This window comes from Wyeomyia smithii, chromosome 2, assembly GCF_029784165.1.
Source record: "Wyeomyia smithii strain HCP4-BCI-WySm-NY-G18 chromosome 2, ASM2978416v1, whole genome shotgun sequence".
NCBI lineage: Eukaryota > Metazoa > Arthropoda > Insecta > Diptera > Culicidae > Wyeomyia > Wyeomyia smithii.
Genome location: NC_073695.1, coordinates 40,721,082 through 40,741,097, shown reverse-complemented (window position 1 = coordinate 40,741,097; position 20,016 = coordinate 40,721,082). Strand labels below are relative to the sequence as shown.

The window sequence follows — 20,016 nt, the reverse complement described above, 5'->3', positions numbered from 1 at the left end:
CACTGACTCAGTGGAATAAAGAAATTCGCGCATTCGTTGGTCAGAATCCGCCACAACAAAGCGCATGCGCAAATGCGTTGCTATGACAACATTTACCCAGCGCGTGCGCAAATGTGGTGTTATGCGCAGTGCGACTAGATCGACAATCGTGTCGTCAATGACACTTCCAATTATTTTAAATAAAAAAAAAAGCAATGTACAACCTTCCAAAATGGATTGTTTCTGTAGCTTGAATATTAAAATTGTTTTCGCATAGTTTCAACGTTATCTAGACTTAAAATATAACAGAACTAGAAAACATTGTTAGATATACGGTAACAAAAAAAGAAGTGATATTGGTTGCACTGCAAGCGTTTTGTTTTTCTTTTCATGGCACATTTTCACCCACCTCGAATAGTTTTGTTGAGATCGTTCAAATATTTTAATAACAATTAAATCAAGTAATTTTGCGTTGGCTGCTGAATACGAAGATCAATCATAAGAAAAGCACTTTGTAGGTACGTAGTATTATTATTAGGCGTGTAATATTGAACAGGCGCGGCTACCCCGGCATTTTATACACAGTTTTTCTAATAGTGCAAAAATCTGGAAGACAACTTGAAAACAAGTGCCATTCACGTAATAGTTATTGTTCGTTTAACCCATGCTATTGAACAAGAATATAACAACACAAGTTTGCAATTTCGCTTATAGTACTCTTATATGACAACGATCATTGTAAATTATTTTTTTAACATGTTTTGTGTGTTACTTGTGAGAAATATAAAGTACAGAGCACAAAAAACATCTAAGCGGTATCACAATATATCAAATTTCTCAGGTCGTAGTGATAAGTCCACATAGAGACAAAAAATCATTTTCAATTCTTTTTCATCCTTAGAAGTGAAATGTTGCGAATCCAATGGATTTTAACCACACGATTCTCTTGCATGACTCCCAGTCCAGTAGGCAAAGCGGTCTGGGGACTTCTTTTTCAGGATTCCTTATCGGGAACGTCCATGAATTGCTATTTTTTCGGTTAATTTACAAATGGAGTCGTTCAAACCCGTTGATTTTTTCCAGTCAAATCGTGACATACGGATAACAACCTATTTGTATTCAAATAGATAAATACATAAACAATTGTATTGAACAGGGGAGCTTCGAAGCCGCAAAGTTCCAGAGTCCGCTTTGATAAGCGGGTGGTCGTGGGTTCGAATCTTAGTAGAATCAGGCCACGTGGTTGTCAAAGGACTTTACCATGGCTTTATTCTCAGGCTCTTCATTACATACCCTTCTTTCAAGCTGAATTCTAAAGTACCCCTACTGATCGTCATCTTAACAAAAATTAGTCCCTCTTAAAAGGTGATTTTTTAAGAATTTGACTTTTCTTTATAAAAAAAAAAACGCATAACAATTTTAAAACTGTATGAAATCCTTATTTGAGCCGACAAATTGGTTTATGCCATTTACTTTTTAAAGATAATTTCATTCAAATGTTGGCCACGGCTACGTTTCAAATGGTCCATACGAAAAGCCCAATTTTGGGTCACTTTTTCGAGCATTTCGGCTGGTATCTCGCGAATAACGCGTGTAATGTTGACATCCAAGACTGGAACTGTTGTTGGCTTATCCGCATTGACGAGAGACTTGACGTAGCCCCACAAAAAAAAAAAATCTAGCGGTGTTAAATCGCAAGATCTAGGCGGCCAATTCACCGATCCATTTCGTGAGATGAATTGCTCACCGAACTCATTCCGCAATATGTCCATTGATTCGCGCGATGTGTGGCACGTTGCTCCGTCTTGCTGAAACCACATATCAACAAACCCAGCTCTTTCATTTCCAACAAAAAAAAAATCAGAAATCATCGCACGATAGCGAGCGCCATTGACCGTAACGTTGCGATTTTGATCATGTTTGAAGAAGTACGGACCAATGATGCCTACAGCGTGTAAACCGCACCAAACCGTGCATTTTTCTGGGTGCATTGGCGATTCTTGTATTGCCTCTGGTTGCTCTTCGATCCAAATGCGGCAATTTTGCTTATTAACATACCTAAGCTGACCAACTCCTGGATGAAAAAAATCCGGACCATTTCGTCAATACTCAACCTTATTGGATAGTCAGTTAGAAAAACCCAAATTTTTGTCAAACGTTATATCTTTTATTTAAAGTTTGATGAAAACAGAATAAAAATTAGAGATTGAAACCTGTTTCTAAAATGTAATCGGTTTTTCATCTTGCCGGAATGTATACTTTTCTTGAGATGCAATTTTCTTCAATAAATTCGGTTGGGTCTTTGATGCTTGCTGGTAAGAATGTGTTTTTTGATAGCTGACAAATTGTACACTCAATATCACAATCTGTGCTTCCTTTTTTTCAGGAAAGGAAATTCTTTCTTCAGGTGGTCGTGAAATGAACATTTTCTCCGAGCTCAGCCCATTTTACATAAAAATTGCAATTTTCTAAACGCCTCAGGAACAAAAACGTTTTTTTTTCTTCTGAAAACGCAAGTGGTGACTCAGAACTAAACCTGCTGACTCTTGCTTTTCGGGCGCGTAAAAAACAGGCAAATATTTTTGACAATTCTTGCATCTCTTTCTTGGTGTACGTAAACTAAACGAATGTCAACATTTAAACTTGAAAGGAACCCATGAAAACTGCAACATTTTAACGAAAGATCGAATCTCTGCTGTCAAATCCCCAAAAAAACTGAGGTGCATTTAAACTTGATCAAAAAGCGTTGACAGTTAATTCTAGTATGTTTAATGTTAAAAATCTGGGAAAAATCCGAACAGTTAAAAAAATCCGGACAAAATCCGGACAGAAATTTAATCCGGACACCACCTCTGAAAATCCGGACCGTCCGGAAAAAAACCGTACGGTTGGTCAGCTTAAACATAGTCACTGAGCACAATTTTTCGGTAAACAACATTTTTCACAGAGGACGAATTTTGGTAATAAAATTCGATTGTTTGTAAGCGTTGTTCAGGCGTAAGTCTGTTCATGGTGAAATGGCAAACCAAACTGAGTACATTAGACTTTGACAGCTGTCAGAATTCCCGCGTGAACTGTCAAATCTGATTACACGAAAAACCAAATAGCAAAAAAATCACCCTTTATAATAAAATTGGTCTGAGTAACGTATAATAGTTCGTATAATAGTTCTTCAGGGAATTGTAATTATGGCGCGGTCTTGGCAGGAGGAACGAGATTTCGATAAGACTCCTTCCTCTTGACATGATATAAGTCCTACTTATAATAAAACTGATCTCAGGAATATTAATCCTCTCCAGGCAATTGTTATTGGCGATATTGGCACGGGGAACGAGGTTTCGATAAGACTCCTTCCTCTTGACATTATGAAGAACCTCCTAGAATTAACCTGGCTAGACAGGAACGTTAGGTGTAGTCTCACTCCAGGGAATTGTAATTCGGCAATATTGGTAGTACAGAAAGAGGCTCGGTATAGTAGAGCAGTAAGTTTGAAACGAAAGGCACGGATATAAATGAAAAGCGTATCATTTACTTTAATAGTGATACTGCCTATAACATGAAGTGCGGGGTACAGAAAACACCTGGGCAATATCACAATAGATCAAATGTGATGAGTCCACGCAGAGAAAAAAATTGTAATGAACCTAACACCTAATTAAGAAAGAATTGTGCCTTTAAGGAGTTCCCTTTAATCTACACCCAACGCAAACGGAGAACATTTTATTACTTTAGGGCAATTTTTCATTACTTTTTGTGTCTTATGACTGCGCATTATACACAAAAAGTAATAAACAAAAAGTAATAAACAAAAAGTAATAAACAAAAAGTAATAAAAATTATGACGGCCACACGCTTGTATGTGTTTCTGCAGGAGAACATACAGCCAAGCACCACAATGCATGTGTTAGCAAGACTTCACTCGCTGCCTTTGCATTGATGCAACGATGTTGTTCATTTCTGTCCCCTTCATCCACACATCATCAGAATCGTCAACCTCAAAAGTCTAATTAGAAACACTTTCGTTTCGTCCCCCAGTGTTTACTTGAAATGGAAATATGTAATACTGTCTGACCAGAGTTGCCGAAATTGCGAATGTTGTTCTGGATGGGTACGAGTTTTGTATTTTCAAACAGGTGCAAATGAGTTTCCATGAACCAATGAGTATGTGTTTTAGATAGCTTGCAAGAAAGCGAATGTTTTTGTTTTTCTCTAACGCAGTTTACAGATCGTGATGTTATTTCAAGACGCATTTCAAGTCTTTGAAATCATCAACGTTTGCATACTCTATGACGAGGAAAATGCTGCTTGGCAGCTCTTGTCATATTCTTTCTCTACTCCGTATGCATACAACGAGCGAACTAATACACGCACACCGGATAAATTGGAGATTGAAGAAACTTAGCAACATATGCGACGGTGTGTGATTTTTTTTATTTGAGATGGAAAGGGAGCAGTTTTCGATAGAAAAATTTTTGCACGTGGTTGAAACGACCATTATTAGATAGTCGTCCTCCCGTAACACGTGCTAAATATATTACAGTATGTGTTGTTACTTGACTGGGGAAGAATTTTATTGCCTTTTAAATAATAGGTTTGTTACTTAAAAGGCAATTTTGCGCTATTGCTTCTAAAGTAATAAGGAAGTTTTGCGTGTATAGACTTTTTTTTGTGTAACCTGCAGACTATTTTTTTGTGATACATGCTGTAATTTTGAGAGTGAACATGAATATGGAAATTTTTAAACTGGCACTGCTATTTTTTGATAGGCCATGGAATCGTCAAATTACTGTTTTTTTTTAAGTTTTGAGCACCACCGGAAGAATCAAAAACCTCTAATGAATCCCCAAACTTTAGAAACTTTATTGACAACATACGAAATGTGAGACTTGGAAATAAGCTGGCAATCCAGAATTACTCCCAAAATCTTAACTTTCTTAGCCTGATTTCTGTTCCTAGCAAGGCGTATTTAAAATGTATTGTCTGTTTTTTTCCACGAAAGGAGATAACCAAACATTTTGACGGATTGACATCCATACAGTTCCGATGATACTAATCGGCAAACAAACTGTTTTCGATTGTATGAACACAATGATAAAGTTTCAGGTCATTCACATAACCGTGATTCTTTATTAATAAGTTTCACGTCGTTGAAGTGAAGCAGAAAGATAAGTGGCCCTAGGCGGCTTCCCTGCGGTGTTCCGGACGTAGCATAAAAGTAAGAGAATTGGCAATTCCTAATAGCAATGGTTAGACAGCGACCGGTGAGATACGACTGAAACCATTGCAAAAAGTTCTCGTTGATCACGAGTTTGTCAAGTTTAGTGATGGCTATGCAGTGGTTCAACTTATCGAAGGCAGCTCCCAAATCAGTGTAGATGACATCCATCTGAGCATGTTTTGACATACTGTCGGTGATGTATGAAGTAAGATACAGAATATTAGGGGCAGTGGAGTAACCGGCTGTGAATCCATGTTGATCAGTGCCAATAAAAGCGAGTAATGGTTCCATAATGACAAGCTCAAACAGTTTGACGACAGCACAAAGCGAGGTGATGCCATGATAACCACCCACGCCGTGTTTGTTACCTCTTTTGTGTACTGTAAAATGTAGGCCAACTTCCAACAGGATGGGAAAACACCGAGAGCGATAGATAGCTGGAATACATGCAGCAGCGGAGGCAACAAGTTATCGATATGCGTTTTAAGAAACGCTGATGGGATACCGTCAGGTCCCGGGTTGAGAGATGATTCAAGTTTACAGCAAGCCATAGAAACCAAATATGTTCAAAAGAATCCTGTTTAAACTTTGGCCGGACTATAGAGTTTCACTAGCAGCGAGTTCGATGTGATGAACGCCCCGTGTCTTCTTGGTGAACACTCTGGCGAATTTCTCGGAGAAAAACTGACAGATGCCCTGCGGGGTTGATGCCACTTCACCATTGAGTACCATAAAAGAACATATGCCACCTTCGTGCCGCTGTTGATTGACATATTTCCAAAACTGCCTGGGACAAGATCTAAGCTTTCTCTGTACTACCTAATTCTTGTTGGTATCGGAGAAAGCATCTTTTTGCTATGTGTGGTTGATTCTCGCATAGAAACGTTGAAGTGGCAGTGTACGGTACGGTTGGTAAATTTTTCCAAAGCAGCTCTCTTCTCGGATTTCAACTGCCGAAGTTCTCTCGTTTGTCATGGCTGTCGAGACGCAAAATGGTGGCTTCTTTTTGGGCCATATCTGTCAATAGTATAAGTCGACACATTCGGGGCACTTATTTTCACCGTTTCATTTTATTCTATTCTATTCTATGATGCTCCTCAGGTGAAATATCGATTAGCCATCAGTTTCTTGTTTTTCTAGAAACCCTAATTCACAGAATCATGTAATCATGTATTATCATGTACAGCTCCCAATGCTTCCTTTAGCCCAACGATACCCTCTAGCCCCGCGTTCGTTCGATACCATTAGCAATGTTCATTAGAATTTCTTAAAATTGTTGGCTTTTAAGACTTCCTTCATAGGTGCTCTATACAATAAATAAAATTATATAACTCCATCCGACTCAACAGAAATCACCTTGGCCCCATTTTTTGTTTGCTCCCAACCGGAATCAGACCGATCTACGCTTGATTATAACGTATGCGAAATTAATTCCACCGTTGACCCTCATTTCACCGATGCATTCTTTTTTATCGCTCTCTCTGCACCCTGGCCTGGGCGACCTTTCATGGAGATATGCCAATCATGTTACAATCCTCACTGTTCATCCGAACTCTAGAGAGTCAGTCGGAAAAAAGAGAAAGAAAGACCATTGTCACTACTGTGGCACCGGCCATCGGTCGCGTGAGAAAAATGCTTTTCTTCCTTTTCCCGCCTCGCAAAAGTTCAAGGCAACCCCAGTCGAACAGCCACTGGAGCGAAAAGTCTCACTGTGGTGACCTCTGCGTTGGTTACGGACCGCGACACCGGTCTGGGCCGTTCGGTCCCAGGACCGGAAGCCTCCAAAGAGCTCGATGTTGAGTGTTAGTGTTCGATGTGTACGTGGTATTATGCATGTCGGAAGAAATGCTGTCTTTTCTTTATTTTATAATATGTTCGCTCAGCCTTCACGTCTGACATCGTGCGGTAATTGGCTGCCGGCTTACCTTCACCGCAAACGTACGCTTTACAATTACGGCGTGAAAAAAAAAATGGTCGTATTGATTTATTTACTGTGTTGGAACATGTTGTTAACTAATTGTTGAAGGTATCTTTTATTCTCTTAATCATCCAATCAAGAGATTGAATGCAGATTATTTTCACCCGTTCTAGCTTATAGTTTTTATAATTTAATTGTAATAAGCTTGTTAAAAAATAGCTACGATCATTATTTCAACATTGTCTACACCCGAAAACAAACAATCTTTTGCAGTGTAGTATGTGTGTGCATTCATCTCCATAAACTGCCGGACTTCAATTTATTCAAATCATGCAGCAAAACATTACGACTTTGACCATCAGTTACTGCTGAAGTTAATATCCGTAGGAGGGTGGGGAACTGCTATGCAGATATCCATTGTTGTGGCCGCAAGCACGCAAATCTATCCGCACCCCGTGTGGCCACAAGCTGGCACAAATTGACGAAATGTTGCGTGCTTGGAATAATTGAAGTATTTCGTTCCGATTAGATTTAGCGCGTGAATCGCCCGCAGGCAGTCTGTCTGTCTATCTGTCCGCTTGGGGTTTGTGTCACGCTACCGTTCCTACTCGGACTTAATCGATCCTTGAAATTACAGCTAATGCGCTTCGCTGCATTAATCAGATAACCAATCGAATGTCAATCTACCATAAGGGTTGCCCGTTTTTTGTGTCTTAGGATAAAAAGATAATCAAGTTCAAACCTTCCACCGTCAATCAGCGATTGTGTGAAATCATGCACGGTGTAACTGTTCTAAGACATGATACGAAAATGAGTTCCGTGAAACACGAATTCAATAAGTCATAGAAGTTCGAGATGTACACATGTTCGAGATTGTTTTTTAAAAGTTCACTTCAACTTCACATAATCATTTGCACCTCAATATATGTTATTTTCGTCTTTAAGATTCGCAAAAAAAACTTGAAAATATTATAATATAAAAACAATCTAAAAGAGTGGAAATAATTGAATTAGTTTCAACTATTGAAATTAATCCAATTCATAGTATATTCTATTTAAAAAAAAAAACTTGAAAAACGAGTGAATATTGAAAAAAACATCATAGTTTCAAATCTTTGGACAACTTTAAAAACTATAGCTCAAAAATACCCGATCAGAAGAGCATAACTAAAACATTACAAAATTCTATCAACGCGAGATACAAATAACATATTTTGAGACAATTTTGTATTTTTCCATATAATTTTGATAACAAAAATGAATCTGAACTAATTTTCGTTTCTATCAAAACCTGGTGTTTCTAGCAATGTTTGTTATTATATTGTTCTATAAACTATCTTATTTTGTTAGAAAGGTGATACATTAGTAACAAATTTTGATATGTGTTTGATACTATTAGAATCATTTCTGTTATAATTTCTGTCATTTTAACAACTAACGGAATCAAATTGAAAACACAGCCTGTAAGGTTTTTCCCGTATCAAACTAACAGCTTCTGTTACATTTTTGTTTTTTCTTTCTGATCGGGATAATAAATAGAATTATCACAATTAATCAAAACACTTTGTTCAAAGAAATCAGTAGAACATAAAAACGAACAAATACGCTTGTAATAACTCTAAATATATTCAAAAGATATTAAGTTTAAAAATAAGCGATCATCGCTGAAAATTATATTTGTTCAGCATTTTTCAAACTTTTCTCAGCTCTCTGGAAGTCCAGTATCTATTGATCAATTCAATTTATTCCGAATTTTAAGGTACCTAGTCAATTTTACCCCATTTCACAGTACTATTTTTGAAGCTGATATTTTACTACGCAGTTTAGTTTGGCTGTCATGACAACACAACAGTGGTATGAGGAACACAACTTTGTCCTTCGAACTTTCAGTGCGTGATTGTGATTGCACATTTTAAAAGAAAATTAGTATTTATTAGTATTTTTTGCATATCGATTGGTCGATATTTTTATGATCTGTAAATGCTAAGTGAGTCGTATTAATGAATCGAAAAATCTAGTGTAAATGGAGAAGACTGTCGTAAAAAGAATGGAAAGAGAAGTGAATAGTGAAAAAACGTATTGCGCCTAATATGGCGAAAAAATGCAGAATCAAAATAGAAAATGGTCGCAAGCTAAACGAGCTAAGCGCATGTCTTTAGATCGAAAATGGTAAAAAATCGTCCCTAGTCGTACCCAATAGAACGAAAAAACATCAGAAAACGTAAAAATGACCCTAAACTCAGAATATAAAAAAAAAGGTTTTTTAGGGCGAAAAAGGATCCCAAGATCAGCGTGGAACAGCGAAAAATGCAAAAAAAATAGAAAAATTCAAAACTAGAAAATGATTTCAAAATGAGCTCAAAATCACGAAAAACGCCTTTTGAGACCAAGAAATGTCAAACAGGACACTGATCCCAAATTGAGCTCTGAATAACGGAAACGCACTTTTTAAAGCTGGAAATTGTTAGTTAGATATGAAATGATATTTTTGATTTATATTTTTGACATTGTTGACATTAGTAACACTAGAAGTCGATGTAGATGTGATGTGTGGGCACGTTGTACTCGCGAAATTTCTGTAGCTCTGTCAGATCTGGTCCGTTGTGGCACGGGCTCCTATGAAGCCCGCTTGGTACTGACCTACCAAACTCCTGGTTAAAGGTGATAGACAACAGAACTCTTTTTTTTTTTTAAGGGGGGGATTTGTTAGTAGCTTAAGTATTTATGATAAATATTAGTAAATAATGAGTATGTGTGTCCAATCACAAATGTTGACTTCTCAACACTGTTAGAAATTTGTAATTTTAATTGTTAGGATTTGTTTGCTTTCACAATTAGGACTTATCATTCGTAGGGATTTAAACCTACTTGTTAGAAAAGGGGAAGTAAACTTAAAACTAACTTAATTGCTAACTTATTGGCTATAAAGAGAGCTTATCGTAGCAATTGAGGATTGCAACGATTTTTGTCGAAAATTGTTAATAATTTTATTTGACATAGCTTCTATTGGTTCAACACCAGTGAGTCTATGTAATTCGAGTGTACCAAACCAAGGAAGATGCTTCAAAATCATTTTCAGAATTTTATTCTGAATCCTTTGGAGCGTTTTCTTCCTTGTTGAACAGCAACTTGACCAGATCGGTACAGCATAAAGCATTGCTGGTCTAAAAATTTGTTTGTAAATCAAAAGTTTGTTCTTTAAACAAAGTTTAGAATTCCTGTTAATGAGAGGATATAAACATCTCGTATATTTGATGCTTTTGGCTTGTATACTCTCAATGTGCTCTTTGAAAATAAGTTTTATATCGTAAATTAGTCCCAAGTACTTAACCTTGTCAGACCAACTTAAAATAACCCCATTCATCTTGACAACGTGATTATTGTTTGGCTTGAGGAATGAAGCCCTAGGCTTATGAGGAAAAATTATCATTTGAGTTTTAGAAGCATTGGGAGAGATTTTCCACTTTTGCAAGTAGGAAGAAAAAATATCTAAACTTTTCTGCAATTGACTGCATATGACACGAAGGCTTTTTTCCTTTTACGGAAATGCTTGTGTCATCGCAGAACAATGACTTTGTGCATCCTGGAGGCAAATCAGGAAGATCTGAAGTGAATATGTTATACAGGACTGGGCCCAAGACAGAACCTTGAGGTACACCTGCTCTGACAGGAAATCTATCAGATTTTGAATTCTTATAGACAACCTGCATATTTATAGAGTTGTGGAATGCCCATGGCGAAATCCAAACTGTTCATTTGCAAAATTGAATTTTCGTTGATGTGTGACATTATTCTGTTAAGAATCATTCTCTCAAACAGTTTACTTATTGAAGAAAGCAAACTGATTGGTCGATAACTTGAAACTTCAGCTGGGTTCTTATCCGGTTTAAAAATTGGAGTAAATTTTGCTTGTTTCCATAATTTGGGAAAATATGCAATTTTGAAGCAGCAATTGAAAATTTTCACTAAAAATTCCATTGTGCTCTCAGGGAGATGTTTGATTAGTATATTAAAGATTCCATCGTCACCAGGTGCTTTCATATTTTTGAAATTTTTAATAATTGATTTAATCTCATTCAAGTTAGTTTCAATTATTTCTGCAGGTAAAAAATGACAACAGAACTCTGTGAGAGTATTTTGTAGGCGGCATTGATGAGCGAGATACCGCGGTAGTTGCGGCACTCCAGCTTGTCGCCCTTCTTGCAGATGGGGCAGACGACTCCCTTCATCCACTCGCCTGTCAGTTATTCCTCCTCCCAGATCATGGAAATGTCACATTGCAGCGCTTTGTTGTGCTTCAGCTTCCCGATCTCTTAAAGAACTTCATGAACATCGGGGACTGGTAATACGTACGTTTTGGCCCTAGAAATATTTGTAATCATCAAAACCTTCCTAAAAAAAAATTTTCAATAGCTTCTCAAAAATAAGTCGAGTTCCAAAAAATTAAACCAATAGCACAAAATGGCATCTTTTGCCTATAGAAACATCTATGCGAAGTTTCAACAAATTAAAAATGGTCGATTAAATTGGTTACCGTTTTTTGTGTGGAATTGTTCAGTTCCATGAACCGTGCTTCGAATCGTTGTCCTAATTTCGTCGCCTAGGTCGTTGCCTACTGTTCCGGTTCGTATTCAATTCTAGACTGTTCGTAGTATTTTATTTTTTCGGCATGCTGCCTTGCTAATTATCCTACACGCTAGTGACTCTCAGAGGAGAAACGATAAGCCTGCTTGTCACCACGAATTTTTTTCCATAAAAAAAACTTTTTTGACATTTTTTCTAGAAATGAGAACTACGTACATTGTGTGCGGAGATTTTGGAAATTACCTACATTATTGATATTGTATTGATATTCCTCAACAGAAATGGGATTGATTGGACAGAAATAAAATAAAATAACATCGCCAAACGGATTCTCTCAGATGGTCTCGAGGTACGATGCTGGCCTAACAAACCAGTCGTCGTAGGTTCGAGTCTCAGCTTGGGAAAAACTGTTCGTGTCAGCAAGATCGTAGCGCTAGCCCCACAATTGTCCTGTACACTAAACAGTTGCCTGCGAAGTCTGTGTATAAATCAACAGGAGGGCGAGTTCCGAATGTAGCACCAATGCTTTGCTTTAACATCGCCAAACGAATGACAGTGTGCATGTCTTCGATGCGCGAATGTTATTTTACTAGGTTTCTGTTCACGTGAGTCGACGGTCGTTTTACAACGAAAGCCTACTGTGACGCACACTATGTTAACGAAGCGAATCAAATGAAAGCAGAGTAGGCAGTGTGACTTTGCACTCGTATTCAAGTGAGTTTTTAAACTTGCTTGCACATTTATTTCCGGTTACACGTAAACCCTACTAACAGTGCAGTACACTCGAGTTAGATTTGAGTTTGAATCCTACATAACAACAATTGTATCAAAATCGAATTTCGATGAAATTCGCGCCGCCTCTGCTAAAACAGTTTGTTTCATTGTTCTTTGAAAGCATAAATTCCAGCTAGCTGGCATACAATGAGAATAAAAGAGAGGTGAGGAGGAGAGTGCATTTTTCTAGTATTAGTAAATGCTTCAAATGTCAACAACTAGACGAACTCAATGGTAAATCCACATAGCTACGTCACTATTTGGCATCAAAGATAGGCTAAGGGGGGCGGGCAGAGGGGCGCGTGCAAGTGTTAGTAAGTTTTCTCCCCACCTTTCTTTTATTCTCATTAGCTGGCATTTCTATCTTATTTGCTTTGTTCCATTGCAGCGGATCCACGATTGGCGGGCCCCATTGGCAGATACTTTGTTAGGCGTATGAAAAGTGGCGGTGATATGCTATCTCGTTTACACACACGCTAAGATGTTAGTCCTCGAAACATTGCGGGATGCCAGCTAGCTGATAAATTCAATCTGAAAACAAAACTCATCGCGTCACATCATCGCCTGCATCGTTGAATACATCAAAGTTCAATCGATCTGAGTGTGCGGTGCGATAAAACTTAAACTATCGGGAGGAAGCACTCCATGGTATAAACACTGAACCGTGCTGCATTGGTGCGGTTTTTGCATAGCAACACGATACGACGTGTTTTGCTACCACTACTCAGTGTTAGTGTTAGACAGATGGCACGAAGGGCGAAACTTGAAACACCGAAGGCAGTGTCAGTGTTAAATGATCGCCACTGGTGCCCTAAGCTTCGGCAAACACCTGCGCCGGTGGATCTTGCTTCGGAAAAAACTGGTCTCACGTAAAGAATAATATCAACAATGAGACTATATTTGGGGACGTTTTCCTTCGCATTAGGCACAGCAGAGCCATATGACAGTGACCGAGGTGTTTCCACAAAGTTCAAATATTCGGCTATGGTGCTTTCACGAAAGTGAAGCCCTCGTTTCCGGTGTTTGCCGAAGCTTGATGCACCAGTGCCAATCGTATAACACTGCCACTGGCTTCGGTGTTTCAAGTTTCGCCCTTCGTGCCGCCTGCCTTACACCAACACTGAGTGGCAATTGCTAAGCACGCCGTTTCGTGTTTTAAATATATCCCTCAGTGCAGAGCATGTTTTGGACATGGTTGGGAAGCAGATTCAAGTTTCTTTCAAATTTGGAAAAGCGTTACTCAGTTAAACTTTTCATGAGTTAATGCCGTCACTGAATGAAAGTGTTGACCGTTTACAAGCCTGCTTGTGAGGTGGAAAAACAGCCCCCTCGTATAGAGCTTTTAACGCACGAATGTGTTAGTGCCACTAGTTGAGGAAAATATTCACAAATAGCTGTTTTGTTCGCAATGCTATGTTTTTAGCAGCTGGACAAATATATAGTTGAACACTCATTTGATGTATTTAACTTGTTTCTGAATAAATTTTTTCACCCTTGATCGGAGATCGGAGTAAGCTGCTGGATATAATCGACCAAAAATGGTAGAAAGTGATAAAATTCGAAGAAACGAGATGCGATGATTTACAGTTTTGAGGAAACAAAAGCAACTACACACGGGTTTACACGTTTACTAGTGTGCGTAGGTGAATGTCACTTATCTCTATAACAATAGTTTCGTTCATATCAGTCATGTAATCTCTACAGTACATTCCGGTTAAAACAACATTCAATAGGAACGTATCGGACAACTAGACCTTTCATCTAGCACTGAAATCGTTAAAATCGGTTCAGCCATTTCTGAGAAAAATAAGTGAATTTACAGTTTTCGGAACACTTTTTTTCATAACTTTAAAACCTCATGTTAAATCACCATTAAATTTATTACCTCAAGGTAGTGAAGGTTCGTGATTTGCATATTTATTTGCATATTTTAATGCAATAAAAATCACGAAAATGACCGATTCAGATATTTTCAACTTATTAAACACTGAATGCATAGAGCGATTCTCGCTGAAACCAGGCCACTAGGTGCACAAGGTCTTTCGAATTTGATATAAATGCACATAATTGTAAGAAGTAGAGAAAAAATGATAATGCCATTTTCGTTTGATCGAATTTGTTGACCCCTCGGTCACCAAGGGGTAAATAATTTCTAGAAAAGTAGAAATTTCAGTAATTCTCGATGTTTTATTTGAGCTTTACCTCTGGTAATTGTTATGGAACCTACTACAAGTAGCACCATCTTGCAAAGAGAAATGCTAGGGCTTCCATTTGGAGTGATAAAAATTTTGGCCGCCATTATATTAGAAAATGCGATTTTGACCCTGTTCGCAACTACCGATTTTAAATCTGAGGGAAGCATCAGAAAGCTCAGAAAAAATGCTATAGAAAAAAAAAAGTATCATGATATTTATTGACATAGTAGGGTTACAGCATGCGCATCCACTTGGTCTCAGTGTATGGATACTACGTTGATTGCGTGGAATGCATAGAATACTTTAAAACTTTATTCGAAAAATTCGTTCAATTGGTAGGTTAACACTGATGCTCACCTTTTTTTTCTTGCTTCTTATATCATTTTTTCTCAGCTTTCTGATGCTTCTTTCAGATATAAAATCGGTAGTTGCGAACATGGTAAAAATCGCATTTTTCTGATATAATCCAAGATGGCGGCCAAATTCAAGATGGCAGCCAAAATTCTGATCACTCCAAATGAAAGCCCTATTATTCCTCTTTACAGAAACGTGCTACTTGTAGTAGGTTCCATAGCAATTTTCAGAGATATAGCTAAAATAAAACATCAAGAATTGCTGAAATTTCTACTTTTCTAGAAACAATTTCACCCCTTGTTGACCGACAAATTCGATCAAACAAAAATGGCACTATCATTTTTTCTCTATTTGTAACAATTGTGTGAGCACCAGTGGTCTGGTTTCAGCGAGAATTGCTCATAACTGAATCTATATCTATAAAAATGCCGTCCGGTCTGTCTGTCTGATCCATATAGGCTCGGAAACTGCCGAACCGATCGACGTGAAAATTTGTGTGTAGGGATTTTTGGGGCCGAGAAAGGTTCCTATGATGGTTCGAGACCCCTCCCTTCTCTGGAAGGGAGGGGTCCCATACAAATGAAACATACATTTCTGCACAACTCAAGAGCTAATCAAGCAAATGGAACCGAATTTGGCATGTGGATGTTTTTATGGGTAACAAATATTAGTTTGACACCTCTCCCAATTCCTGGAGGGAGAGGTGCCATGTAAATGAAACACAAATTTCGCACAGCTCGAAAACCAATCAAGTAATTACAACCAGATTTGGCATGTGGATGTTTTTAGGAGTAACCAATATGTTCTTCTCCTTCTGTGGCTTCTTCTAGGAGGGAGGGGTTCCATACAAATGAAACAAAAGTTTCTGCACATGTCGAGAACTTACCAAGTAAATGGAACCAAATTTGGCATGTGGATGTTTTTTGGGGTAACAAATATGTTTATAATTTGTGTGAATAAAAAAATATGTTTATAATGGTTTGACACCCCTCCCTTTTCTGTAGGGGGACATTTTTTTCATTACATTTTGGACATTGCTGACATGAGTGACATAACTCTTAGTCATAAAGTGACAACATACATGACTTTAAGTAGGGCATGTGTGGTGTGCTAGATACTCATGTTTAGAATGTTCGGGTTTCTCATATCTTCTGAAAGGAAGCTCATTAATTTTGGTTTTCATCGAATTTTGAGGCTGTCTTTAGCAAGAGATACAATTTCAGGAGAATGCTGACAATAGTCGATCGAAGCATTGGCCCTTAAATTACAAAATTAGGCACAGCTGTCTGGATGTGTATTTTGGAACATTCAGACGTCATTGAAATCTACATAACACACCCACAAATTAGTTGCTAACCGGTTGGCGATAAACTGAAAACAATAACGTCATCGGTCACCTTCTGAACAAAAGTAAGAGAAGCTTCAACCCTACTGCTGCATTATTCAGTGGTTCCCGGCGGCTATGACCGGCGGCCTGCTCGCAATTCAACGACCGGCCCGGCGAACAGTCGGAGTAATTGTTCCACTTGACCGCTGCGGCCTTCCTCGGCAGTCGATTACTCATCAGCGTTAGTTAATCGATAGTTTTATGATATAGTTTAAGGTTCAAATAGCTAATAAAGCAAATTTTTGTGTCACAAATTTAGAGACTTTTTTTCTTTTTATTTCCAGTGTGTCCTGCTGTCGATACGAACCTCACACGTGCTGATTCGCTACGCGATGTTCTTGTACGATATGCGCCAAGGGGGGATTAGTCATGAATGTGAGTAGTAATTAATAGATTTTAGAAAATATTTAATGCCTTAAAACGGCTAAGCTCTAACAAAATACAAATCTATAAAACAAGATAAAACCTACCACTCCCATGGCGTCTCGTAAATAACACTGCAAACAGGGGGCGCCACTTGTCGCGGGGCTGGCAGATTAATTAGCGCTCACTCGCTCGGCCGGCAAGCGAAGCATCACCGAATCCATCAACAATCGATCTACACAATAAACAAGCGCGGATGGGTGCGATTAGTCATGCTGAATTACGATCTCTCCCCGTCTCGCCTTCGCCTCGCATGTGCCACCCTCATTCTCGGAGAGCCCGGTGTAAATTTGACGGAACGATCGACGTGTCGTTCAATGACCTTTAAAATTTTAGGAATGCATCAAATAGGCTTCGCTAATTAATCAATCGCGCTACCTGTCTTGATCGTTTCAGCAATTTCATGGGACAAACGCGGTCCAGTGGCTTACTATATTGAGCTGTGCTTCGAAGTGGCTGCCCTGATAGTCGATTTTGGCCACCATCTGCACATGCTGCTGTGGAGCAACATCTTCCTGTCGATGGCCAGTTTGGTGATCATCATGCAGCTGAGATATCTGATCAACGAAATCAAGCGAAAGATCAAGAAGCACCGCAACTATCTGTGGGTTTTGAATCACATGGAGAAGAGCTACCCGTTGGCGACCTCGGACGACTTGAAGGCAAACTCCGACAACTGTGCGATCTGCTGGGAGAAGATGGAAACCGCCCGAAAGTTACCGTGTTCGCATTTGTTTCACAAGTAAGTGATTTTATTTTAATATAATCGCAAGAACACAATTCACATTGCTATTATTTTTTCTAGTTCATGTCTTCAGTCGTGGTTGGAGCAGGACACCAGTTGTCCAACCTGTCGGCTTGGGCTAAGCGTCCACCAGAACAACGTCAACCTGCTGCCGAACGAAATCCGTATAGATGATCCTGAGCCGGCCGGCCGGACAGCTAACAATCACTTTTTCCACTTCAACGGCTCACGCTACGTCTCATGGCTGCCGAACTTTTCCGTCGAAGTGACGCACATAAACTCCGTGCTCAGAAACGAACCGAGCCCTCGTGAAACGGCAGCAGCCAATCATACCTCTCAGATTAGAAACATGGCTCGCCACGTGCAGGAGATGTTCCCCCGATTTCCCCTGTCGACCCTGATAGCCGACCTGCAGATTTCCCGCTCGATCGAAGTCACGATCGATAACATTCTCGAGGGACGTTTGCAGGTGCCGGCACGTTTTCAAGAATTTGACGATCTGTTGGACGATGATTCAACCGTGAACACCGCATCCAGTACTCCAAACGCCTCCAGCAACGACAGCGGTAGTATTTTAAGCAATAGTAATAGCTTCAACAGTACCCCAGGCAGCAGTGCTCCGGTCGAGGGAGTCGGTGACTTCCCTGCCATAGCTGCCACTCAGTACTACGTCAACGAGAGAGGCGAATTCGGCCCGGGTGGCCACTATGAGTCGACCGCTTCGACGCCATCCTCGACGGGAAGCAGTGGTTACGAGGTGGAGCGGAGTACGAATATTTTCGGTAACTTTGACCACCTGCTACGTGATGAAAGTTTCGACGACGTCCCGTTGGGCGATCGCTTTTCCAAAAGCTCGGAGGAACGGGAGCGTATTCTGCAGCGGCGAAAGGAACAGTTGCTCTTGATGGCAAGAAGAAAGTAAGTTTCAACAGCTTCCTATCATTTCCTGTCATTCAATTTTAATCTTTTTCGCAGGTATTTGGAGAAGAATAAATCTGACCTGAACCAGTCCCCCGCTGGTGGCAGGCACTACAGCCAAGGGGATGCCATCCGGCATCGTAACAAAAGCTGCATGGAAGAGAACAATCTCTCCATGTCGCCGTCGTCTTCGTCGTCGCCATCCCAGCATTCGTCCATGTCTCCGCTAGCGGAGATACCGGTTGCGTCCTCCTTCTCCTCGTTGTCACCAGGATTGACAGCGTCAGCGCCATATTCGTCCTCCTCTTCCTCCTCGGTCAGTGCTGCACCGAGCGAACACACGGCAACCAGTGAACAGCTTCAGTGGCCAAATTAACAAGCGAGGAAAACTCAGTTTTGCAACTCTAACAAGAAACAATAATTGTGATCATTAACGAGTAGAAAGCTGTCAAAACAAACAAACAAACGCAAGGAGTAAAACAAACACAAAATTAACAAAAATGCAAGCAAAGGGCGTAAATCAACAGTATCAACTTAGTGAATTAAATCTATGATAATAAACACAAAAAGAAAAAAAAAACAGATAAATTTTAGCAATTCAGTTCGAAGTGTTAACATCTTCGGGAAAAACAAATAATCTTAGTGCATATGTGAAAAAGGAGAAGAATAAGAAGAAGACGGAAATTCTGAAGTTAATGAAGAAAAAAGACACTGAACTGCAAGCGTTGTGATGTTATTTATTTATTTACTATACTATACTATAGAAATGCGAGAACACTAGTGAACTCAAGGCAGACGTATTTTAATGTAATGGACAGAACACATGATATGACGAGAGTAACTATTAGAAACAAAACAAACAAAAAAAAGTCTTAGAGTATAATAAAAACAAACAGTAAGCTGTTAGATTTCGTTTCGTAAGCACTGAGTGAGCTGTTTTGTAGAGTATCACATCACATGGTAATTTATTAACTACCTTTCGATTTATTTGGGTTATTTGGTAGTAAAATGCTGCGAAAGAAAGTTGTTAGTCATTATTATTTTTAAAGTATACTCCGACGAAGCGTTTTGATCAGTTTCAGAAGTTGAGCGTTTAATAATAGGAAGCATTCAGTTGCAGTTTATCACACCTCTAACGAACAGTGAATTGGAGAAACAAGTCGAGTTGTGTGGAGGAAATCACAGGTTCTGTAGGCGACACCCTTGGTATGGTAATGGTAAAAGCTTCCCAAACAGTAATGATGATAATTACTTTCTTTATTTTTTTTATTCTCGCTTATTTACCGTCGGTCTAGTTCCGCCACTGTTATTGTGCCAATCACCGACGCCCGGGGAGGCGACTCCACCCAGGACCCTAACTCACGACCCGTTGATTAACGGACCGGCGCCAACGGCTTTACTTCCTCATGCGATAGAAGGTGTGATCCCAGAGATTTTTCAGCTCAGAAAATCTCCCGGTGTCGGCTAGGATTGAATCTAGACCAGTTGGGTTGGTTGTGAGTGGATCACGCCACCTCACAA

General features: G+C 39.3%; 1 protein-coding gene across 2 annotated transcripts in view; it reads left to right on the top strand.

Annotated features, from left to right (window-relative positions):
• LOC129726006 (E3 ubiquitin-protein ligase AMFR-like) overlaps window positions 1–19,416 on the top strand; it is an 82,371-nt gene extending 62,955 nt beyond the window's left edge. For both annotated transcript variants that reach the window (XM_055682518.1, XM_055682517.1), the window contains exons 7-10: window positions 16,694–16,784; window positions 17,229–17,574; window positions 17,638–18,495; window positions 18,553–19,416. In XM_055682518.1, the coding sequence (XP_055538493.1) occupies window positions 16,694–16,784; window positions 17,229–17,574; window positions 17,638–18,495; window positions 18,553–18,871 (1,614 nt within the window). In that variant the 3' untranslated portion in view covers window positions 18,872–19,416. The remainder of the gene's footprint in view (window positions 1–16,693; window positions 16,785–17,228; window positions 17,575–17,637; window positions 18,496–18,552) is intronic.
• Window positions 19,417–20,016: the final 600 nt, after the last annotated feature.